General features: G+C 53.8%; 8 protein-coding genes and 2 non-coding genes across 10 annotated transcripts; 1 reads left to right on the top strand and 9 right to left on the bottom strand.

Annotated features, from left to right (window-relative positions):
* Nucleotides 1-561: 561 nt before the first annotated feature.
* On the bottom strand, nt 562-3504 carry PTSG_03891 (uncharacterized protein; the record flags this gene model as incomplete). Its single annotated transcript, XM_004995568.1, has 1 exon — nt 562-3504. One exon carries the CDS (start codon nt 3502-3504, stop codon nt 562-564), a length of 2943 nt encoding a protein of 980 aa, XP_004995625.1.
* A 54-nt stretch (nt 3505-3558) lies between these two features.
* On the bottom strand, nt 3559-4023 carry PTSG_03890 (uncharacterized protein; the record flags this gene model as incomplete). The annotated part of the gene is made up of 1 exon (XM_004995567.1): nt 3559-4023. One exon carries the CDS (start codon nt 4021-4023, stop codon nt 3559-3561), a length of 465 nt encoding a protein of 154 aa, XP_004995624.1.
* Nucleotides 4024-4117: 94 nt separating this feature from the next.
* PTSG_03889 (uncharacterized protein) lies at nt 4118-5179 on the bottom strand (the record flags this gene model as incomplete). The annotated part of the gene is made up of 1 exon (XM_004995566.1): nt 4118-5179. One exon carries the CDS (start codon nt 5177-5179, stop codon nt 4118-4120), a length of 1062 nt encoding a protein of 353 aa, XP_004995623.1.
* A 144-nt stretch (nt 5180-5323) lies between these two features.
* On the top strand, nt 5324-8481 carry PTSG_03888 (uncharacterized protein; the record flags this gene model as incomplete). The annotated part of the gene is made up of 4 exons (XM_004995565.1): nt 5324-5344; nt 5529-7654; nt 7846-8436; nt 8469-8481. The coding sequence occupies 4 exons, from the start codon at nt 5324-5326 to the stop codon at nt 8479-8481; spliced, it is 2751 nt and encodes a 916-aa protein (XP_004995622.1).
* Nucleotides 8482-8555: 74 nt separating this feature from the next.
* Nucleotides 8556-10103, bottom strand: PTSG_03887 (uncharacterized protein; the record flags this gene model as incomplete). Its single annotated transcript, XM_004995564.1, has 1 exon — nt 8556-10103. One exon carries the CDS (start codon nt 10101-10103, stop codon nt 8556-8558), a length of 1548 nt encoding a protein of 515 aa, XP_004995621.1.
* Nucleotides 10104-10199: 96 nt separating this feature from the next.
* PTSG_03886 (uncharacterized protein) lies at nt 10200-11585 on the bottom strand (the record flags this gene model as incomplete). The annotated part of the gene is made up of 1 exon (XM_004995563.1): nt 10200-11585. The coding sequence occupies one exon, from the start codon at nt 11583-11585 to the stop codon at nt 10200-10202; it is 1386 nt and encodes a 461-aa protein (XP_004995620.1).
* A 91-nt stretch (nt 11586-11676) lies between these two features.
* Nucleotides 11677-13737, bottom strand: PTSG_03885 (uncharacterized protein; the record flags this gene model as incomplete). The annotated part of the gene is made up of 1 exon (XM_004995562.1): nt 11677-13737. One exon carries the CDS (start codon nt 13735-13737, stop codon nt 11677-11679), a length of 2061 nt encoding a protein of 686 aa, XP_004995619.1.
* Nucleotides 13738-14082: 345 nt separating this feature from the next.
* Nucleotides 14083-14835, bottom strand: PTSG_03884 (uncharacterized protein; the record flags this gene model as incomplete). Its single annotated transcript, XM_004995561.1, has 1 exon — nt 14083-14835. One exon carries the CDS (start codon nt 14833-14835, stop codon nt 14083-14085), a length of 753 nt encoding a protein of 250 aa, XP_004995618.1.
* Nucleotides 14836-14858: 23 nt separating this feature from the next.
* On the bottom strand, nt 14859-21058 carry PTSG_20013. The gene has a single exon (XR_001137148.1). It is a non-coding gene; the product is annotated as a 28S ribosomal RNA (ribosomal RNA).
* Nucleotides 21059-21709: 651 nt separating this feature from the next.
* On the bottom strand, nt 21710-23804 carry PTSG_20012. The gene has a single exon (XR_001137147.1). It is a non-coding gene; the product is annotated as an 18S ribosomal RNA (ribosomal RNA).
* Between the last annotated feature and the right edge of the window lie 326 nt (nt 23805-24130).

The raw sequence follows: 24130 nt of genomic DNA, 5'->3' as shown, positions 1-24130 counted from the left end.
TTTTTGATATTATCATTCAGCAATCGATGCGATAGCCTAGTTGGTATCTGGTCGGGCCTCCTAAGCCTTGCACTCGGATGACACTGGTTAAAATCCTCAGGGGTTTTTTCAAGGTCAGCGGGTTGGTACGGACAAAGCCTGATGGTACTGGATCTCTGCTAAAGCGAAGAGAGCTACATGGCTCTGCCACACGAGGGTTTCCTCTAGGTACTGCCTGCATATGCAGGTGGCCTCGGAGTAATACTTCCTGACTGTGGGGCTTGGCAGGACTCTGTTCAACCAAGGCATGTTGCATTGATTGTTACACCACCACAGCGTTTGTTGTGGCTGTAGTGGGCTCTGGCCAAGCCTGCTGCAGTCTACGGCGGCGGTGTTGGGGGTGGCCACCACAGCGCTTGCTGTGGCTGTAGTGGGCTCTGGCCAAGCCTGCTGCAGTCTACAGCAACGGTGTTGGTGGTGCTTCCAGCCATGCTGGGGTGTGTGAGTGGCTTGCCTGCTCATGCGCCATGGCATTGCTGTAAGAGCTTGGGTTTTTGCCCTTTGACTTTTTATTCTTTGGCATCACGTCTTAGCCTTCTTCGCCTGTGGCTCAGAGGCAGCAAGCTTCTCCAGCAAAGGATTGGGCAGGACAAAGTCAAAGGTAAGCGACACAGAGTACAAGGGGTTCTCTGCGTTGACGGTGTTGCTGTTGAGGATGCGTCCGGCAAAGTCTGTGAGGAGGATGTCGAGGCTGCGCGTGCGGATGGTGCTGGTCGTGTTGATCACATGCTCTGTGGGATTGTCTGGCTGGTAGAGGATCTCGTACATCTTGTGGTCGCGCCCCTCCACCACGCGCGAGAAGATGTTGGAGCGCTGCGTGCGGTCATCGATAAACTCAATCACGCGCGCGGCCTGCCCATTGGAGAGGAAGCTCTGCACTGGGATGTTGCGCAGGTGCACACACATACCTCCCTTAAAGTCAAAGGGCTCGGGGATGGCGTTGCTGTCGTAGCTCGTGCCTGAGCTGAACTGCAGCCAAGACACATCCTCTTTGCTGTGCCCGGGGACATAGAAGCCCATCATGCTGTAGAGCTGGTTCAGGTACAGGTACACGCCCTTGTACTTGTTGCTGCCATCTGCCAGGTGATCGCTCGCGCCGGCAAAGGCCAGCATGTCTGTGCTCGTGTCGGCGTGGAAGGGCTCATACCCGGGTGGGAGCGGCACCCTGCCCAGCGTGCCCGTGTAGGTGACCAGCGGTGTCGACCCGCGCAGATTCATGGCGTGGTACACAACGGGCTGCACGGTCGTCACGACATCCCCCAGCTTGCTGTCATAGTGCACCGCAGCATTCAGCGGCGTGGTGCGCGCGCCCGTGTCGTAGGTGTACGTGCCGACGGGCAAGGCAATGACCACGTTATCCACGCCCGCCTCCTTGGTGAAGCGAATGCGCCATGTGATGCTGTTGGCGTCGGGAAGTGTGGATTCGCTAATGTCGAGCAGGGCCGCGGGCATGTAGGCGTCGTACCCGGTGGAGGTCCCGCTGCCATTGTCCAAGTAAACCAGCGTGCTTGCGTGCTGCTTGGAGTGGATGGTTTGTGCTGTGGTCCATGAGAGCTTGTCGGTGACACCACCTGTCTGCACGACATAGGGGAGGGAGCGTGTGGCGAAGGGCTCACCGAGCTGTGTTTGCGCACCGTGCGAGGCACGCACGGGTAGCAGGTAGGGCTCCGTCACATCGTTTCGGTTCAGCACATCCTGGTACTCACACAGCGCGCGGTGCCACATGGTGCTGCTGATGAGCACGTCAAACTCTGCACCCGCGCCCACATGGCTCACGTCAATGTCCTGGCTGCCAGCTGGGTCCACGAAGTAAGACACATCAACGCTGCAGGGGATGTAGCTCATGTCGTCCGCTTGCACCAGGGCCGTTTCCCTGGTGTATGCCGACGCCTCGGTGTTTGCAGCAACGTCGCCGGAATCCAACCCAAGCGTCCCGTGTGATACCAGGCCCGACGCCGTGGTGCTCTTCTTGTAGGTGTTCTGCTTGACCTCCTTCCACACGGGGACCTGAACCGCCGCAGCCGACGCCGGCACCTCACCCAGCTGCGCAATGTCGTCAAACTCGTTCTGCAGAAACACCATGGGCATGTATTCGTCCTCAAAGGCAATGAGGGTGTCCAATTCACCCACCTCGCCCACGCCATTGCCGTGCTCATCCTCCCACTCGCTGTTGGCGTTGAATATCACGCTCAGCGCGTACTCAGTATCGTTGACCTTCGTGCACTTTGCCGTGAAAGTAAACACCTTCTCTGTCATCCCTGTCATGGGCGTGGATAGCGTGAGGGTGGATGCCGTCTTGTCGCGCACAAAGGACATGGGGTCGTTCACGGCACTGTTCTGCTTGAACATGGCAAGGTCTGCGTTCGTAAACGTCGTCTGCTGGGATGCAATGGATCGCAGGGTCATGCTTGCTCCTCCACTGAGCTTGGTCTGCGTGCTGTCGAGTTCCGGGTGAACGGTGGCCTCCATCGCAGAGACAAACTGAAAGCCCTCCACGGGCTCAAACACGTTGAGCGCTGCAAAGGGATAGGCTTGCTTGTGCCCGTACTGCTCCGTGATGGTGTATGCCGTGTCCTTTGCAATGAGACCAATCACCACCATGTAGCGGCTGTTCATGGCGCGCGGGTTCGTGGAGGGGGTGCTGTCCTGCGTGACGAGGAGCGGCATGCCCGCAGTCAGGCTTGTCGCGTCCCCTGCACCAGCCGTCTCTGGCAGCGGCAGCGTGTTGTAGGCGTTTGTGGCCGTGGACAACCACGCCAGGTTCAGGGATTCAAAGGCGTCGGTCCAGCTGATGCTGGCGTTCTTGATGTTTCGCGTGAGAGCAATGTCACCATCCAGCGCCTTGAGCTCCACCCACGCAGTGTCGTCCTCTGTGATAATGTTGTTCCCGCTCGACTTGGCGTAGGTATCGATGTTCGACGCCCGATCGCTGGCATCCGTAAACACAGCCAGGCTGTCCGCCACCACAGGATCGCTGATGGTCACCGTACTCGTCGTGGTCGTCATGCTGATCTTGAAGCTGTCGTTGTCCTGCGTGCTCGTGATGGAGTCTGTGAACACGACGTCAAACTTGACATTCTTGCCCGTGAACAACTCCGACACGGCAAGCTTCTCATTCAGGCTCGTCTCGATGGCGCTGGCCAGCGTGTCACCGTTGTAGTAGCCCGGCGCCACCTCTCCCTTGAGCACGGTCCCGCTGCTCGTGGTTCCAGCGGTGTCATAGCCAACAGGTGGCGCATCGTTGCTGTCGTAGTTCACAATGACAGCCCACTTGTTGTTATCCTCCGTCACGGAGTACACCTCCGCAGACACGAGGAATCTCGCGCGCTTGAGTGAAACGCGGGAGCCCGGCGCGAGCAGGAGCTCCGTCGCAGTTGTGGATGTGAACTGTGATACTGGTCCAAACACACTCCCTCGCGGCTGGGCGAGGCCCGCCGACATGTTCTCCACCGTCACAAGCGGCATGGCTTGTAAAAAATACTGGTATCAATTGGTCAAGGGGAAAATGATCATCTTGGTTTACTTTAGGCCACGAGTGTTGAAGAGCAGGTTTGGATCAATGTCAACGTTGCTCACAAGGTAACCACGCAGCTTGGCAACATGTGTCTGGTTCTTCTTACGACCGCGCAGCTGATCAAGCCCAGATTGTTTGTAGACTTTGTTCACCTTGATCCTGTCCTGCACATTGCACTGCGCGCGCTGCACCTCCTTGTGCTTGCCGCGCGTGGTTCGTTTCTCATCCCTCATCATAAGTTCTGCCTCTCGCTTCTGCCACACGTCCATCGGGGGAACAGGGTTGTAGTGCAGCTCGCTGAGCGGGACCCCAACGAGCGGGGATGGGTCGTTTGGCTTCAGCCGCTCTTTCGGCTTAACAGACGACGCAGGCTTCGAAGAGCAACATGTGCCAATGTCGACAAGCAGGCTGCCGTAGGTTCCTGTTGCCTTACGACGCGCGCTTCCCTTCTTTGTGTTGTGCTTTGCCATTGCCTTGGCGCTGTGCTTTGACTTGGTCGGAAAGACGAGATCTGCTGTTGATGCTGTACGTGTAGATCCACGCTTTTGAACCGCAGCTCCAGCATTACTGCGCCGAGTCTTGTTCATCAATGCCGTCAATCTGCCTGCGAAGCCGCTTGATCTTGTTGAGGATGAGTTTGCGCTTCTGTCGAAGCTTCTTTCGTGCACTCAGGGATTTGAAATGTGGTCGGGTCCGCTGAAGGAGGTCCTGTACAGCAAATGGATTTCGCTGAGGGCTCAGGGCAGATTCGCTGTTGCCGAAGTTCAGCTGCAGGGCATATGTGACTGTGCTTGCTGTTGTGAGCTCTGTCCGGTCCAGTGGTAAATCACGCGATTCGTATGATGGGACCGCACATCTGCGCACGCTATCACCGTCCACGCTGTGAGCCTGCACGGCAAGGTATTCCAGGAGCTTCCTGTGCGTGACGCGGTACCCGTTTCCCCAGTCGCCAGTGGATGATAACAATTTGGCCATCGCAAACGTGGACATGGTGTGGAACCCAATCTGAAGCATGTGTGGTGATCCAAACTGGAACTGAAGGGACACTGCCGCTCGCTTATTGAATAGAGGGACCCAGTTGGCACCTTCGAAGGTAACGCGCTTCTCCCAGTTGTTCTCAAACTCGAGAACCACAGGGTTGATGGCGTCGTTGAAGTTGTCAATCGTGTACGGCCACCAGTCCACACCACAGGCGTGTTTGATGATAATGTTGGCCACCCTCTTGTTCAAGTAAGGCGGATCCTTGAACAGGAAACCCGGATCTCCCGGTCCTGTGAAGATGCATGTCTTGAGGCTGATGAGAAAGTTGTAATTGTTCAGCGAACGGCCAAAGTCCTTGCGGCGAAGACAAGGCACGACTCGTTGCCGCTTTTGAAGTTCGCGAAAGAGTGTCTGAACCTCTCGCTTCAGACGAATGCATGATTTGTGGTGCTCCATTGCAACTTGAGCTGTTTCTTCATCTTCTGGATATTCACCAGCTGCAATGAGGTCCTTCACCACATTCACCTCGTGTTGTAGCTTTGTGAAGCGTTCCTGCACGGTGTCCAATGCAGCATCAATATCTCTTAGATCGCTCGAAACAGAATCGCGCCTCAGTGTTGGCGGTGGTGAGCTCTGGCATGTCATGGTTGGTTTTGGATTGGTCTGCTTGGGTGTAGGTGGAACAGGTGTAAATGACACGTGCGTATTCATCAGTGTGACAGGTATGAGTAAAATAACAAATGTGTATTGAGCAGCGATCCAGGTCAAATGTAAATGAAACCATCAAGCATGCTTTTTGGCGCCATTCTGGTATGACCACGCTGAGCATCTGGACATTTGGCGTGAACATCATTTTCTCGATTGACGCAAACCGCTAGACATGGCGCACCAACCACTAAGAAAACGATCCAAACATGGTGGCAGGGATGCTGATGCTGCACAACTCCCTGCTCCTCCCACGTTTGCAAGCAGCATACGTTCCGCACAACCACAGACAGTCTATGTGGAATGCAATCGTGTCCAATCAGCCAAGGACCTGTTGGATCCAACGACACGGCTGAACGAGGTCACTATGGAGATGAAGGAAAAGCTACCCATCCGTGCGGGAACCGCTGTTCAGGCAACGCAGGTCACTGCAAACAGTCGCGGGTCGGGCGATGTCATCGAGGTCGTCAGGAACATGTCGGTCACAATGCGCATTGGCTACTACGTTGTGCACAAGCCAGTCAATGGCAGCCTCGTCTACAGCACAGCGCGCTGCTTAAACGGCTTTGAGGGAGGCGGTGTTACCTTCGCCAGAAGCAAGACACACTGCGTACATGTGCAGACGCCAGCAGACACGGACCTGGGCTCTAGCACACCCATCTACCTGACCACTCCAGCAGCCAACGTCAGTGGCACTCCACCCGACACAAATGATGGCGGGTCCTTCTACGTCCCGCTGTTCAGTCAGACCACAGCCAGCCTTGGGTGTGCCAAGCTGCTTCCGCTCATGAATACGCAGCTGGTCAACGGCGAAGCACCAAGCGGGCAGAAGGTGATCGGCTACGAGTTTGGCACGGACGGTGTTGGGATTGTGGGAGCAGCGCACAGCAGCGATGACACGCTCATTGCGCCCTACTTCAAGAAGGTCACCCTCACCTTGCCCAAGGGTAACTACAGCCCGACAGATATCACATCCATTCTCAATCGCCAACTCAGCAAGGCGAATCCTGTTGTCGTGGAGGACCCGGAGCAACCAGGCACCACCAGCCACCACCTCACATACCCATATCACACGAGCCTCCGCACCGTGTACCGAGGCACGATGCAGTGCTTCACAGATGAGATTCCGGCCTCTGTCTCTTCTGTCTATGGGATTTCCAGGGACCCAAACAATGCAGAGGGCAAACCTTTACCAATCAAGCATTGGTATCTTGAGGACACCTTCTCAGCAGGAGGTACACCGTACCCGTACAGCGATTATGGTGCCAAGTTTATTCAGAAGCCCGTTCGACTGGACAAGGACCACAGCTACTTCATCCCTTGCATCCTCGGCGGACTAACGCCCGCTTTCTCCTTCGACACGAACAACAGCCGGTTCACCCTCACGGGACTGCACCAGTCCTTTTCCGAGTCGGACTTTGAGGAGATTGCATACCCAGACTCCCAGGTGATAGAGTCAAACGGGGTGGAGAAGACAAACAGAATCAGCATTGCTGCACAGGCAGCGCTCGGCGTGGACTACACGCGCGCCAATGGCGCCTTTGAGAAGCAGGACTACGCCAAGCCAACCCAGGCCGATGGCACAGATGCCATGTGCGTTGTTGGCATGGTAGACCCGAGCATGCCAAAGGCAGGTGCCATCACCCACTGGAATGGCTGCTTCATCCTCAGCTGGTATGAGAACGAGGAGGAACTCGAGTTCTGGAACGTGCTCGGATTCAGCAACAGCGACGTGGTGGGGAAAGGCCCGCAGCCAAGTTCACACGCCCCTATCGATGGCACCTACCACTACTACACAGCAAAGGACCTGTTTGATCAGTGCAAGCAGGCGCGAACAGACGAACGCATCGACGATGCGCTCTTTGCTGGCAGATACCCCAACACGCTTGGCAATACCATCTATGAGCCGCCATTCCAGCAGACGTTCTCGCTGCAACGGGCATTGAGCGATACGCATAACACTGCACCCTCGGGTACAAACCCACCAATTCCCATGTACCGCGGCGACCCTGACGATGACCCTTCCAATTGGTCCACCATCACCCTCCAGTCCTACGAGCACTTGTTCAACATGCTTGTGAGCAGCTACTACTGGTGGTTCGCGCCGCCTTTTTTCAAAAAGCAGGGCAGCGCGGAAAAGTTTGATCCTATGGCAGCCAACGTACCGAGCGCCACGAACACGCGCTTTGTTGTGAGCACAAAGCATGAGCCTATTCGCGCATCCAGCCTTCCTCGCAAGCTGCAGTTCCCAGACATGCTACTTGTCTCGGATTTGCCCATCTACCCATCGCAGCGCCACTTTCTCAGCTCTGGGCAGCCATGCAACGTTCTGGCAACCCTGAGCAAGACCTATGACACAGGTGATTACTTCACCAGCAACTCCCCTGGACCGCAGTTTACCATCAACGAGGAAACGTCCCTGTCTCATTTACATTTGAGCCTGATCAACCCCGACGGATCCATACCACAGAACCTGAATGGTTCCATTTTCATCCGTCTACGCTTTGTTATCCCACCACCAAGTACGCCTACGACTCAGCAACAGCAAGCAGAGCAACAAGATCAGTCATGACAGATGCCAGCGATCCCGCGCCAAAACGTTGCAGATCCATGCACACGCAACTGACATGGTTTGATGCTGAGCACATCCAGGCAGCAGAGCTCTTGGAAAAGCTGCAGGAAGAGCGGGGCGGTCAGCTCGAACTGGAATGGCGCAGTTCTGGCGCCAGAGAATGTACTGTCACAGTGCATCTTCGACGTGGAGACGCAGTGCCAAAGCTGCATCGCAGCGAGCTCCGTGGCAGTGCAACGGGAATTCAGGGCTGCGTTGAAGTCAAGTGGAACAACCAGACATACTACTGCGGGCGTGGCACAACGACCACGCTCACGGACAGGGACGACGTTGTGTTTCAGTTTGCTTCCCTACCAATCCACGACATTGCACACAATGCCATGTCTGCTGTTGTTCTCATTGCTCAGAACATGGAGGTGGAGGTGTGTGTGTATGACTTTGAGCGACATGCTCCTGAGTCTTTTGTGCTTGCACGTCGTTGCCTTTGCGTGGCTGCCCTCTTCCGTACACCGCGTCGGTTCATGGGGGATGCTGTGCATCCACTTGACAACGACGACGAGTGGACAGATGATGATGATGATGATGATGATGATGATGACATGCAGATCACTCGCCAATCCAGCATGTGCTTTGAGGAAGACAATGTCGTGTTTGAAGAGTCGATTCATGATGTCGACGGATTTGTGTTTTCCTTTAATGTACGCGCAAATCCAACACACATGTGCACACAAGAGTAGATGGTCATCAGAGAACACGTGAACGAGAAGAAGCAAGGATGAGAGACTCGGCACGTCCAATCCACACCACAACCTGGTTCTCAAAGCTGGCACCACCCGTGTTTGAGGGTGGCGCACGCGCCTTGTGCCGAACCAGAATGGGCTGTCGCGAGATGTTGGACTCAAGAATGAACGGTACACCCACTGGTGAGAACAGTCCCATCCACCGACCATTCTTGCCCTCTGTGGAGCTACTCGATGCTGTGCCATCATGGGTCTTGCCATCGTAGATGATGCTGGGAATGTAGTAGTTGTCCATGAGGCGTGATGTTTGAAGCTGAAGGTCAACGCCGTCGTACAGCTGCTTCTCAAAGTAGTTGACGTTGTTGATGTTGAGATTGAGCTCCGCAAAGGGTGGGGCGAGCTCGTAAGCCCCAAGCCGGTTGTTGCCAGAGGCTGCTGAGGACGACTTGCGCCGCATGAAGAGAAGCTCAGAGAGGATGCTGTTGTCTGCACGAATTGGTACATCCTTGGTCGAGGAATCGTTGCTGGCGGAGATGGGAAGCTGCTTGGCAATGTACTGCGTGTACATGTACCTGCTTGAACCACTCATCACCTGCTGATTCACAGCGTCCAGAATGGGCTTGGGGAGTGTCAGGAAGTCGCACATGAGAAATGGGTCCTCAATCGAGTAGGACGCAATGTTTGCGTAGGACACGAGGCTCTTCTTCACGGCGGCGCTTGGATCGCTCGGTACGCGGGCGGCGGTTTGTGCGAGTGTGCCACCAACCGTGAGCAGGGAAGCCGCGTCCTGGTTCAGCACGAGCTCAATGCTCAGCTGTTCCGCGGCCATGGCAGGGTAGCGGCGAATGCTGTTGAACAGGGACGGGCACAGGGACATCATCGGGATGGTGACATGCGACTGCACACTGCGTCCAAAGGGCTGGTAGACGTACTCCATCTTCCTGAGCCAGGTCGTGTTGCTGCCGCTGTCGGTGCCGGATGTGCGGCCATGTGGTGCCGCTGCAAAGTTCTCCATGGCAAACGGGTTGGAGCCGAGCGTAACCTTGCCATAGCAGTCTGCAGAGTAGGCTGTGCCGCTCAGGTCCAGGTAGCTTCGCACAAACTGTTGCTGGTTAATGGTCAGCTCAGGATAGTGTGTCGCCATCCACCATGCAAAGTAGTCGATGCGCTGAACCTCCTGCTGCCCAATGCGTACAATGATGCTGTCAATGACACCTGCGCCACCAACAAGGGCTGGGAAGGCCTGGCTCCAAAAGTCCTTGGACTGGTTGCTGGGTAGGGTCACGTTGATTTGGAAGGCGAGGTAGCTGCCCTCAATATCCAGGATGGATGTGCGTGGGACGCGGAACAGGATCCTGCGGCTTGTCTGCGTCTCTGCGCTGATAATCTGAGAGTCCGCGTAGACGGCGTCATTGGAGTTGATCATGGGTGGGGCCAGGCGATCGTGGATGCCCATGCCATCATCTGTGGCATCCTGCGCTGGCTCCTGCTCCGTCACCACGTCATCGACCGGCTCCACAGCCAGTCCCGTCGTTGTAGTGTCGTCGCTCATCTCGTTCTCTTGCTTCTCGCTCTTTTGTGAACGTGGCTTTGCTTCTTTTAGGTGTTGAGGAAAATGCATGCTTGTTGCTTTATTACTTGAGCACACTCAGAGCACTGCAGAACGAACAAAGCCATCAGCTGTAGGTGTGACGGCACGCGTGCCAAGGAAGAACACATGCATGATGGCAGGCTCGGTAGGTGTTGTGAACGCAGTCTTGTAGGATCCAGTCGCAATGGGGGCTCCCGTGTAAGCCGGCGTGGACGTGGAGGTGTCGCTCAGATAGAAGTCAATCTGTGGGCGGTTCGTGCTGTTCATGTTCGGTCCCGAGGTGTACGTGTCAATCGGGAGACCAAAGATCCCAACGCGCTGATCGATGGTCGTGCTCGCTGCAACAATCTCCCACGGACCAAGTGCTTCAAACCCAGCCATCTTCAACTGAATCGGGCTGATTTGATCAAAGTAGGACACACGCTCGCCGTTGATCATGAACTGCCCGCGGTCCAGGCTGAAGTTGTCCAGTGATTGTGGATCCGTCTTACCCTGTGTCCTGCCCATGCTCAGGAAGTTGAAGAGCACCGTATTGACTGCGGGTAAGCCTGGCGCAAAGCTTGTGCTGTTGAAGCTGTTGTTGATGCTGGTCATGGAGTCTGAGAAGGACTGGTAAACCTGAGTACCATCCGGTGCCATGCCACGCATGAGGGCGGCAGATGGCACGGCATTGCCCGGTGCACTCAGATCCATGTTGGCGGGTGGTGCCATGTACACGAGCGTGTACTCCAGGGTGACATCGGAAATCTCAAAGTTGACGTTGCTGATGCTCTGCTCAGCTGTAATGGCGGTGCTGGCGTTTGGTGCAAACAGGAAGAGCGCGTTGTTGTTCAGCTCCAGCTGCACGCGAATGCCGCCATGAATTCGAAGACCGAGGTCTTGCTGCCCTTTGCTGATGCCCGTCTCCAGTTGAAAGCAGAAGCGTCGCTCGTTCAGGTTGTTGATCTCATTCACATAGATCAGGCTGTCATTGGTCTGCTTGCCCGTCACCTTTGTTGGGTCCGCAAGTACACCGAGCATGCCCGCTTCAGCTTGGCGCTGGCTGCAGATGGCATTGCTGCTGCTCGTTGCGTTGAGAAGGTGCGTGGCCAGTCGCGGGTAGTTCTGCACCCGCTCGAGGACCTGGTTGCTCCCTGTTGTCACGACCACGCTCTTGATCATTCCGTGAAGACCACAGCTTGGGGAGAGAAACACGTCCTCGTAAGAGTTGCCGCCAGCGGGACCCGTGCCGTAGCTGCACTTGATCTTGCCACGCAGGCGAAAGCCGTACTCAGCAGAGACAAATCCATCTGTGTCTGGAAGCACAAAGTCCAGCTGGTAGATGCTCTTGTTCGCAGAGTAGGAGCCACCATCGCCGTTTGCCGGGGAGAGGAATACCTGCTGTGCCTGCCGCCCGCCCGGGGTGAGTTGTGTCGTGCCCTGCATCATACCTCGGCGCGACATGGTTGCTGGTTGCGATTGCAGTCTCTTTTTCTCTTTGTCTATGTTACTCACTCAATGTGGGGATAGGGAAAATGAATTTATTACACACGACTCACTCAGAGACAACGACGCCAGCAGCGTTGCTCACAGTGACACGACGCTGGTGGGCACAGAAGCAGTGCATGATGAAGGACTCGGGAGTGACCTTTGTGAAACGCACGCGCAGATTCGGGTTGGCTGTGAGCAGGTCTGCAAAGCCACCATGAGCGGAAAGGCGACGTGGGATCACAAGCATGCTGGATTGGTTGCGCAGATCCTTGACGGGGAGGCCAATGTTGGCCAAGGCCTTTGCTTGCTCCTGTGCGTTGACACCTGCAGTTGCCAGTAGGCCTTGCGGGCACTTGCTCAGGGACTCCACAGACACTGGGTGACTCGGCTGCTGGCGTTGATTGATTTGCCACTGCCACTCCTTGAAGCCATGCTCGGACCCGCCACCTTTGGAGGTCACTCGGTACGAGAGATCCTTGGGATCCGCAGTGTCAATCGGGGTCTTGAGGATGTCTGCAAACTTGACAGAGTTGAGCCACAGCGACTGGTTGTACTCTGGAATTGCAAACAGGGAAAACGCCCTTCGCTGCGTGAAGCTTGGGAGGTTGATGGTGTAGTCATTGACACCTGCTGGGATGGGCTGCGCCACATGCGTGTAGGTCATGATGTCAAAGAAGGTTCCGTCGGCGCTCTGCATGGCCTCCTGCATCGCAGCCTCCATGTCCAGGCTGGGGGTGACGGTGCGGAAGCGGAAGTTGATCCGCTGTATCTCGTAGCTGAAGCTGTCCGTCTTGGTGTCCCAGCCTGCCTGTTCATGGCGACGGAACCAGTTGTCTGCATTGGCCAGGTGCCAGCGCATGCGAAGACCACCGAGGTGGTTCACGTAGATGGTGTTGCCCTGCGGATGCATGAACATTGCAGAAGGAATCTCGTGCATGACAGGGACAGTGCAGCTGTAGCTGATGTTGGTGATGGGTCGAATCACATAGTAGGTGCCTGCGCTCTTGTCCAGCTCCGACGATGATGCGGTTGTGAAAGCCTTGTCAAGGCCATCAGCGTAGGGGCCATAGACAGTCTTGGTTCCGTCCTTGAGAATCAGGCCAAAGATTTTGTTAGTCCCGGATGCTGGAGAATCACCCGCTCGCACATCGGTTGCGAGTCCGCAGTATCCAACAAGCTTGCGGTCGCTCGACTTGGCGGGCTTGGTTCCGCTTGCAGAGCTGGGATCGTCGGTGCCCTGTGGCTGCACGGACCAGACCTCAAACACATTGCCGACAGCGTAGAGGTAGGGCTTGATGTTGGAAGGCAGGTTGGCGTATGCACTGCCGCTGTTGACGCTGCTATGCACAAACTGGAAGAAGCCGTTCTTTGGCGAGCTGCCGTCCTCAACAAACTTGAGAAAGTTCTTGTAGTTGCACCAGGAATCCTCGAGCGGATCACGGTCAATGGTGAGCGCGGTAATGGGGGAGGCTGGGTTGAGAAGACCTTTCATGATGGCTGCATCCTCAATGTTGCTTCGGCTGGGCTGGTAGAGCTCGCGGTGTGCTGGCTTGACGAGGCCAAACTCGTTCACGTCGACGGTGGCAGATGTGAACAGGCTGTCGTTCTGCTTGGCAATGGGGTCCTTGCAGTAGAGGTGCTTCATCGTGTTGATGAGGTCCAGGCGCTGGGTTTCCTCAATGACCTGTCCCGTGTCCGTTCGTGTGACAATCTCGTCGAAGAGGGTGACGGCACCAGCTGGATTTGGCAGACGCAGAGAGGAGCAGAAGTTGAGCCCCGCTTGGTTGGCATTGACAAAGGCGGTGTCGTTCTTGAGGTTGCTTGTGCCCGTTGTGGCTGCCATCTCACAGCCGTATTGAAGATCCATCATGACAGCGGTTGTCTTCTTGTCTGGGGATGTAGCAACAGTCTTTCCGTTGGCACTGGAGCTGAGCACAAGGTCGTACTCCATCTTGCTGTAGGCAGGGTCAACAGCTGGTGTACTCGAACCGCTGAGGTGCAGGTCAAGATACTGACCCGGCTTGTAGGTGTCATGATCGGCTGGTGTAGTGACTGTGGCATTGCTCACGGGTGTGAGGCTGGCCACGGTGCTATCCCACAGACTCTCGTTCTCAACTGGCTCCATACTGGTGGTAGAACTGCTTTGCCTTGTTTGGTGCTTGTGGCGGTTTCGTGGACAGAGGTAAAATGAGCATGCGCTGTGTTGTTTACTGTCAAAAGTGAACAACAGATGGACCTGAAGCAGATGGGCCGCTTGCTACAGGTGCGACATAGGAACCAGGTTGTGATTCGTGCTTGTGGTGGTGTGGGCGCAATTCATTCCCAAGTTCAAAGATACCAGAGAGCATTGGTCCCAGAACAGGAATGCCAGCCACAACTTCACCCGTGATTTTCAGGCCACGCCCTGTTTCCTCATCTTGCTTTGTCTCTGGGCCTTTGATAGGTTCGCGGTCAGACATGACTGTTGGTTCTAGAGTGCTAGAACGGCGCTTGCAAGTTCGCCAAGACCTTCAGCTGCTCCGCTTTCGAGCCCGTCGCCTACTGCTTCCCCAGTCGGCGCCAAGTCTTGGAGTTCAATGTCGGTTGGGTACTCTGGCTGAACGTCTGCTGCTTGTTGTTCCTGTTCGCCTTCGTCCATGGATGTGGGCTCGTTCTGTGTCTGTGATAAATCAGACATTTCAATGCTCTCCGGTGGCTCATGCTGAGTGTGGTTTGTGATGGGCTGCTCCATACCGTTTGTCATGCGCTGCCATGTGTTGCGCACGCCATCAATGAGAGAGGGGCCGTGCTCGCCGTAGATCTCAGAGGGAATGCTGAATGTAGGGTTCTCTGGATCTCCAATGTCAAAGCCTGTGTTGTCACGCATGACGTCACGCGCGGATGTGCGCCCGATGTCACTTTGCACGGAATCCAGTGCCTCTCTGCTGTTGCGGAAGGTGGAGGATACGCGATCGCCAATGTAATCACCAGCTTTGCGCACGCCCTTGCCGACTGCTCTGAATCCCTTGCCAACCCAGTCTGCAAGCAGTTCTTCCTGTGTCTTTCCAGTCATAGCCTTTGTAAGCTCATTGGCAAACATGTGCGCAACGGGGTTCTGCTGTTGCTCGATGAGGTTGCCAATGCGCTCCTGCGTGCGTTGCTGTAAGCCAGTTAGGTAGTCGTGTGTCCTCTGCTGGACCGCCTGCTGGTACAGCTGCGCCTGCTGCTCTGTTGATCGCGACATGTTGGTGTGTGCGGTTGGTTGAGAAAAATGTACTGTCGTGTGCATTTATTTCTGCATGTGAAGAAAGATGGCGCGTCGCCAGCAAGACGATGTGTATGATGATGATGGGGAGTTTGATGATGATGATGACGATGATGATTTCCAGGACAATTATCGTCCAACGATTGTGCGCCGGGATGCCCGCTCCGTATGGCAAGAGCTTTCCCTGGTTCGCCCTGAAAGAGTGCCAGCAGCACGAGACCCACCGACATCGGTGACATCCGGCGGGGTTCGCTCTGATGTGAACGTGGATGCGCTTCCCAATGTGCGCAGGATGGACACGCGTCGAGATCCAAACGCTCCTGCAAGTTCAAGTTCCAGCAGCAGAAGGCGACGTGTTCAGGCTGCATCAGCATCAAGATCAGCATCAAGACCAGCAGCAAGGTCAGCATCAAGATCAGCATCAAGAGCACACAGAGGGAGCGGGCGAAGAGGAGCAGGGCGAATGCCAGGACCAGGGCGAAGTCGAAGGCTAAGCGCAGGTGAAGTACGGTTGCTGGAGGAGAGAGATCCCAATACCAGCTATGTTGATCGTTTCCCTTTGAACAGAGTAGGAGGTGTGAGGTTCGGGAGAAGGGGACTGGGCATGGGTCCTGGAGCTCGGATCGCAGCTGATATGCCGTACAGCTTGACACCACCACCACGGTTTTCAATTCGAGTGCCTCAGCCACCGATGACGAACGTAAACCCTGAGCAGCAAATCGATCCAATCGTTCTGAATGCATTGGGGCAGGACGATGGTGATTTTGATATGTATGTGAGGGAACGCAATCCGAGGACGAACCGAATGCTTGCAAGACCCGTGCGGAACATTAACAGCATGGATGAATCGTCGAGTGAGATTGTGGCGCAGTGGCAACGACGACTGCTTATTCAGCTGAGCAAGTGCTTGCCCGTGTATGAGACGGTGAACGACGCGAATGGAAATCCTGCATACTACATCAAGCATTTGGCACCGCTTGTGTATGATGAGCAGGGAAACCTGAAGGTGGTGAAAGGCATTGCAAAAGGTGTGAATCCTACGTTCGTGAGCAATGGTGTGTCTGGTCAAGTGTTTTCTGGTCTGTATTGGCAGTTCAGGCGTGAGCAGCGTAGACGGGATGGGTCGCAGGTGGAGTTTGTTGGTTCGCACCTGTGCCATCGTGGAAACACGAACCCGTTGCTGGTGTATGAGACAAGGGGTGATGAACATCAGTTGTATGAGTGGGTTGTGCCTTGTGTGAATCCGGCGCATTTGTGTGGAGAGACGAGCACGTTGAATACGTCACGCATTGGTTGTCCAGGCATGGCCATTGGTTGCAGTCATACCCCAAAGTGTTTGCGTCCTGCTGCTGAATCGTCCATGCGTTCATACCACTACAGCTTTGGCTTTGACGCGTGAGTGTGTGTGTGTGTGTGTGTGTGTGTGTGTGTGTGTATGGAATAAACAAGTGAGGGATATGATCATTTACACGATGGTATAGATATAACCAAGGCAACGAGGAATATCCCCTGGTTGCCAGAGCCGCCGGTAACTTTTCGGACACCTCTAGGTTGAAGCTGTCAACAGGCGCAGTGCAGAATGGGAGCTTAGACGCACGAGTGCGTTGTTCACTCTTATCCGCCGCGACTAAAGGATCGATAGGCCATGCTTTCACAGTTTGTATTCATCCTGAAAATCACAAAATCAAGTGAGCTTTTGTCCTTTTACTCCACATGAGATTTCCGTTCTCATTGAGCTCACCTTGGGACACCTGCGTTATCGTTTTACAGATGTGCCGCCCCAGCCAAACTCCCCACCTGACCTCGTCTTGAAAGCGGGTCGGGATCGGCATAACATGAAGCGCAAGAAGCACTCCACGCTGCCCTCCCTTTCTCCAGAAATGGTGCACATGTGTGATCGGGTGCGCACAGCTCACACAAGAAATGCGCGCTACGCACACCACAATCACCCACACCAGCCCCGTGTCATTCAATAAGCAAAAAAACGACCAGAGTAGTGGTATTTCAAGGCCGCAAGCACAATTTAATGCATTTGCTCCCACCTATGCTACACCTCTCTAACCCTAACACGGTCGGACTAGAGTCAAGCTCTAGCGGGTCTTCTTTCCCCGCTGATTGTGCCAAGTCCGTTCCCTTGGCTGCGGTTTCGCTAGAGCGTAGATAGGGACAGTGGGAATCTCGTTAATCCATTCATGCGCGTCACCAGTTAAATGACGAGGCATTTGGCTACCTTAAGAAAGTCATAGTTACTTCCGCCGTTGATCCCGCGCTTGGCTTGAATTTCTTCACGTTGACATTCTGAGCACTGGGCAGAAATCACATTGCGTCTACACCGTCGCAACAGCCTATCCTCGCAATGCTTTGTTTTAAGTAAACAGTCGGATTCCCCTTGTCCGTACCAGTTCAAGATCGGTTGCTAAAAAATAGTGTGCGCAGAATGTAGAGGTGCAAGAACGGCATGCAAGCACACCCCCTTTCACCCCCACACCCACACACACAATCAACCTCTTGAGCCAATCCTTATCGCGAGCTTACGGATCTATTTTGCCGACTTCCCTTACCTACATTCGTCTATCAAACTAGAGGCTCTTCACCTTGGAGACCTGCTGCGGTTATCAGTACGGCCAACCACGCCCACATGCAGCGGAGAAAATAGATTAGCACAAGTGCTTCTCTTCTTCCCCCCACACTGCTACCATTCACACCCTCGGATTTTCATGGACCGCCGGGAACGCGCCGGACACCACAACAAAAAGAGGTCAGTGGTGCTTTGCCGAGCCTCTCACCCCATCTCCAGCCAAACTGATTCCAGGGTCAGAGAATGCGACGAGGAAGGTTGAAGAGCGCAGAATAAACTAACACTCTTCCCCCTACTCCCCCCCACAATGCAGCTCGTTAAAAAGAAAAGAAAACTCTTTCCAGGGCCCCCGGCAGCGTCTCCGAGTTTGTACGCGTTGCCGCTGCTCTATCAAAACATTCTTTGTGGCGTGCGTTGGTCCAGGAATCTTAACCTGGTTCCCTTTCGATGGACTGGGGTATTCAACACGTGTGCAAGCATGGCGATAATATCACCACCACCCACACACACGCAACAACTCCCCACTTGACACAGGACTGCCCCATCTCTTAGGACCGACTCACCCGTGGCCAACTGCTGTTCCCACGGAACCTTGCTCCACTTCAGTCTTCAAAGCTCTCATTTGAATCGTTGCTACTGTCACCAAGATCTGCACTGGAGGCCCCTCCACCCAGGCTCACGCCACAGGCTTCCACGGCAAAAAGATTGCTCTCACGCAAACACCTCCACGCCCACCTACTTGTGTGTGGCTACATGTAGTTTTGAGACGCAACAAGCACGAATGCTCGCTTCGCTCGCTCTCTTCCACACACAGCGGAGTATAGGTACGACGCTTGAGCGCCATCCATTTTCAGGGCTAGTTGATTCGGCAGGTGAGTTGTTACACACTCCTTAGCGGATTCCGACTTCCATGGCCACCGTCCTGCTGTCTATATCAACCAACACCTTTTGTGGGTTCTCATGAGCGTCGATTCCGGCACCCTAACTCCGCGTTCGGTTCATCCCGCATCGCCAGTTCTGCTTACCAAAAATGGCCCACTTGAGACTCGGTTATTCAGCATTGCCCGCTTCATAAACAAAGAAAGCGCGCCGCCTTACCCATTTAAAGTTTGAGAATAGGTTGAGGGAAGTGGCTCCCCCAAGGCCTCTAATCATTCGCTTTACCAGATAAAACTAACCAAAAGATCATAAAATAAGTCTCAGCTATCCTGAGGGAAACTTCGGTGGGAACCAGCTACTAGATGGTTCGATGAGTCTTTCGCCCCTATACCCAAGTTCGACGACAGATTTGCACGTCATGATCGCTACGAGCCTCCACCAGAGTTTCCTCTGGCTTCGCCCTACTCAGGCATAGTTCACCATCTATCGGGTCCTAACATCTGCGCTAAAACGCAAATCCTTCAGCGGAGGAGGGTGGAGCCACCGCACACCCCTTTCCCCTCCCCCAATCCAGATCGGTCGATGGTGCTGCGAGTGCTGCTGTTAAAAGTGTACTCACGCACACTTCCCAACACTGCATCCCACCTCTCACTTTCATTGCGCGCCCTAGCTTCATGCTCGCTAAAACACTCGCGCACATGTTAGACTCCTTGGTCCGTGTTTCAAGACGGGCCGTTTGCAGCCCTGTCGCCAGCATCTCCCCGGTGGTGTGCGCCAAGCGGCAAGCGCAACATTCCCAACACTGCCCGCACACACTCTGTCAACAGCACAAGAGAACGAGTCTCTCATCCCAAAACAAGAGTCTGCGCAACACAATGCCGAAAACAGCACCCATGCCAAAGACCACATAACAAAGCCACCGCATCGATAATTTCCTCAGTCCCACGTGCGACAGAAACATAAAAAAGCAGATGCGCCACGCACAAGGGCGCCCTCGCATCGCCGTCTCTCACACACAAAACTCATGCTGGCAGACACGCCCCGCGAGTGCAGGCAGCGCAGCACACAACAACAGCAACGCAGCGGCGCATATGTGCAACAAGTGCACACAATACACCCCCCGCACCGTCATCACACACCACACCAAAAACCCTGATCACAAGGCGCGCCCAGTCTCTGCTAGCTGCAAGCGATTCTCTGTCAACGGTTTCACGTACTGTTTAACTCTCTTTTCAAAGTGCTTTTCATCTTTCCCTCACGGTACTTGTTCGCTATCGGTCTCGTGCCAGTATTTAGCCTTGGATGCAGTTTACCACCCGGCTTTGGGCTGCATTCCCAAACAACCCGACTCAAGAGAATAAACGGACCACACACCGCACATCAGCGCAAATAAACTAGCACCAGCGGGACTCTCACCCTCTCCGGTGTCCTCTTCCAAGGAAACTCGGTGCTGCGCCAAACAACAATGCACAACAAAAGCTGTGCACCATCACAAAGACATGCGACGGCCCGCATCCCATAAAGACTACAACTCGCCACAAAAAAGAAGCTTGTGGAGATTCCAATGCTTGAGCTCTTCCCGCTTCACTCGCCGTTACTGAGGGAATCCTTGTTAGTTTCTCTTCCTCCCCTTAGTGATATGCTTAAGTTCAGGGGGTACCCTTGCCTGACCTGAGGTCAACAATGAGAATGAGTAGAGGAGGGGAAGGGGTTTGAGAGGGTGAAAAAGTGGAGTGGAGTGGTGTGGATGGATGCAGTGGTCTGTGCGCATACACTGCAACAAGTGCAGTGCTATGCACACAAACAGTGCTCCGTCCACCACTATTCCAGCTTTCCTTTCTCTCTCACACATGTTCCCTCTCTTCTTCATCAGTGTTTTTGCTCACATGACCAGTGTCACAAAAGCCACATAAAGATGCAAGCACACAAGTGCACATGCCTCTTCACACACACACACAGCATACACACCCTGCAGAACAACGATGCCAGTTGACACATCGCTCCACAGCTTGGTGTATCCTGCTGCATATGCAGATACAGCATGCGCGTGCTTGCCGTGGTCTCGCAACAACGGCACCCACACAGCGACAGTGAGTGATGACAACAGTATGAGAATAGAAGTGGGATGTGTGTGTGTGTGAATCACATCAACTGCAACAACACAACGCACAAGGCATCGTATCATCGTGCAATGCAATCCACATGCTCACACACACAAACACCCACTCCTTCTTCGTCACAGTCACTATCACCATCATCATCGCAATGGAGTCGTAAGCTCTCCTCTTCAGAGTCCAGTCTCACACAATACACACACACAGCAAAAATGTGTGTGTGCACCGCATCGACTAACACCCCATGGCCACCAACAATGCACAGTGCAATAATGGGATACGAGTACATGATGCATGGGCGCTTCCTCATACTGCTACACAACAAGCATCACCACACCAACAAAGGTGCGCTGCTGCTGCTGCTGCATAGTTGCAGTAATCAAATACACCCACACAAACACTCACACACTCGTAAGCACACAAAAACGCATTGTCAATGAGATTGAGTGGCGACACTCAGGCAGACATGCCCGCACGCACAGACACGCACACAATGGCGCATGCCCACACACACAGGCGCAATGTGCGTTCGAAGATTCAATGATTCACGGAATTCTGCAATTCACACTACATTTCGCGTCTTGCCACGTTCTTCATCGATGCACGAGCCAAGAGATCCACCGTTGAAAGTTGTCTCATGGTTATTAATTTGGTTGTGTTGAATGAGATGTTGAGATTGAAGTGAGAGTGGTTGCACATGTATGTGTTTGTGTGTGTATTCCAACGCACAATGTTTGTTGGCACACACTCACACACACAGCACAACGCTCTCTCTCCCTCTCTTTCTCTCACTCACTCGTTTGTGGTTATCATGTATGTACATATGTCCACAGCACGGCACACATGGCTTGGATGCTGCTGCTGCAGCAAGATGCTTTCGCCCACACTGTCATGTGTGTGCAATCGCAGCCGCTGCCACAACAACAATCCAAAACATGCTTGCTTTCTGCGTTCATTTCTTCTTCTTCTTTGCACGAGGCAAACAACGTATACATTACACACACACACAAGAACACTGCCATCGCAATGCAACACACACAAAATGCGTGCTCCACTGCGACACACAATGCCCATGCACGCATGCACATGCTTTTGCTTTGTTTTGTCTTCATTCACACAATGCTCACTCCCACACACAAAAGCGTGCGAGAGCGATTTGGTTGGTTGGCTCAGTTGGCTCAGTTGGCTCAGTTGGCTCAGTCCAGTGTCTCCACCTTCCCTCACCTTCCCTCACCCCTCACCTTCCTTTCACCAACCACGCTTTTCAACGTTTTCCTTGTTGGAATGATCCTTCCGCAGGTTCACCTACGGAAACCTTGTTACGACTTTTACTTCCTCTAAATGATCAAGTTTGACCAGGTTCTCAGCAAAAGATGACATGGGCAGCTGTTGCCAGCGCCCACGCGCCAATCCCGAGGCCTCACTAAACCATTCAATCGGTAGTAGCGACGGGCGGTGTGTACAAAGGGCAGGGACGTAATCAACGCAATCTGTTGAATTGCGCTTACTAGGAATTCCTCGTTCAAGATGAATAATTGCAAGCATCTATCCCCAGCACGACGGGTTTTCACAAGAGTCCCCACGCCTTCCAGCGCAGGAATAGATGTTCATGGCAAGAGAAACGCTTTCACGCTCCCCACCACAAACACCCAAAGCATACTCGCTGCCCCCGTCAGTGTAGCGCGCGTGCAGCCCAGAACATCTAAGGGCATCACAGACCTGTTATCGCCTCAAACTTCCTTCGGCTTACGCTCAATAGCAACGCCGAGTGTCCCTCTGAGTGGTGTGATGAGAGACACGCTTGCGCGTAATCTCCAACGCCTGCTAACGCAGGCGCACACCAATCAGCAAGTCAAGGTCTCGCCGTTTACCGTAATCAAACAGAGATTTCACAACAAAAGCTGGACGGCCATGCACCACCTCCCTTGGAATCAAGAAAGAGCTGTCAATCTGTCAATCCTTCCCATGTCTGGACCTGGTGAGTTTCCCCGTGTTGAGTCAAATTAAGCCGCAGGCTCCACTCCTGGTGGTGCCCTTCCGTCAATTCCTTTAAGTTTCAATCTTGCGATCATACTCCCCCCGGAACCCAAACGCTTTGGTTTCCCTAAAGGTCCCGATGGCGCCTCCACTTGATAAAAGTTTGTGCTGCCCACCGAGCCCTGGCCGGCATCGTTTATGGTTAAGACTACGACGGTATCTAATCGTCTTCGATCCCCTAACTTTCGTTCTTGATCAATGAAAGCGTCCTTGGCAAATGCTTTCGCAGTCGGCGGTCTTTCGTAAATCCAAGAATTTCACCTCTGACAACGAAATACCAGTGCCCCCAACCGTCCCTATTAATCATTACTTCAGACCCGATGTGGTGAGGGAGGAACAAGAAAACCTTGCGGTTTCTCACTCCACACCCCCGCACCACACGCCAACAGTACAGGCCCAAAAGTCCTCTTCCGTTGTTCCATGCTAATCTATTCAAGCAAATCAAATGACTGCCTGCTTTGAACACTCTAATTTTTTCAAAGTAAAGCCCCCAACAGCGCCCCACCACTACGTGACTTGACACACACCCAATCAAGGGCACGCGCCAAAGGCGCCACCAGGGAATATTAAAACTGCAGAGCGCAAACAGTGCAGGGCAAGGGCGAAACAGTGTCTCTCCCCCACCACACACCGTGAACCCCGCATGAAATCCAACTACGAGCTTTTTAACTGCAACAACTTTAGTATACGCTTTTGGAGCTGGAATTACCGCGGCTGCTGGCACCAGACTTGCCCTCCAATTGTTCCTTGATAAGGTCTTTACATTGTTCTCATTCCAATTGCACAGTGCATAAAAAACACCGTGCATTGGTATTTATTGTCACTACCTCCCTGTGTCAGGATTGGGTAATTTGCGCGCCTGCTGCCTTCCTTGGAAGTGGTAGCCGTCTCTCAGGCTCCCTCTCCGGAATCGAACCAAATGTTCCCCGTCACCCGTTGTCACCATGGTAAGCCAATACCTTACCATCGAAAGTTGATAGGGCAGAAATTCGAATGAGACACCATCACACACAAAAGTGTAACGGTCAGCAAAGTTATTCTGATTCACCAGTCATGTTCCTGCTGGCTTTATACCTAACAAATGCAGCCCTCGAGAAGACAAAATGTGCATACACACACCTCTCTCTCGGGCCTTGTCGCACGTATTAGCTCTAGAATTACCACGGCTATCCGTCTAGCACAACACCGCTCCGAAAAACGAGTTGCAAACTATCAAATAAACTATAACTGATTTAATGAGCCATTCGCAGTTTCACAGTATCAAGAATACTATTCATACTTAGACATGCATGGCTTAATCTTTGAGACAAGCATATGACTACTGGCAGGATCGACCAGTTATCTCTCCATAGAAGGCGAGTGGCAGTTGTGGTGTGTGTGAGTGTGTAAATGTGTTAATGTGTATGTGAATCGTGTAGAGATGCATGTGAATGCGTGTAGGTTGTAGAGCCCACACACATTGCACACACACAATGCACGACACATCATAATGCACAACACACACGCAAAACACACCACAGCTGCCGCCCAGCTATGGCTGTCGAGGATTCAGAAGAGAAAAGAGAGATAAGCAAAGGGGAAAGAGAGAAAACACACAACAATGCAATGAATGCTGTGCATCTTCCCTTCTTCCCCTCACTGTTCACTCACTCACTCACCCTGCACC

Source organism: Salpingoeca rosetta (assembly GCF_000188695.1).
Source record: "Salpingoeca rosetta unplaced genomic scaffold supercont1.8, whole genome shotgun sequence".
NCBI classification, from domain to species: Eukaryota; class Choanoflagellata; order Craspedida; family Salpingoecidae; genus Salpingoeca; species Salpingoeca rosetta.
Note: the sequence above shows the minus strand (reverse complement) of the source record. Positions and strands in the feature narration are given on the sequence as shown.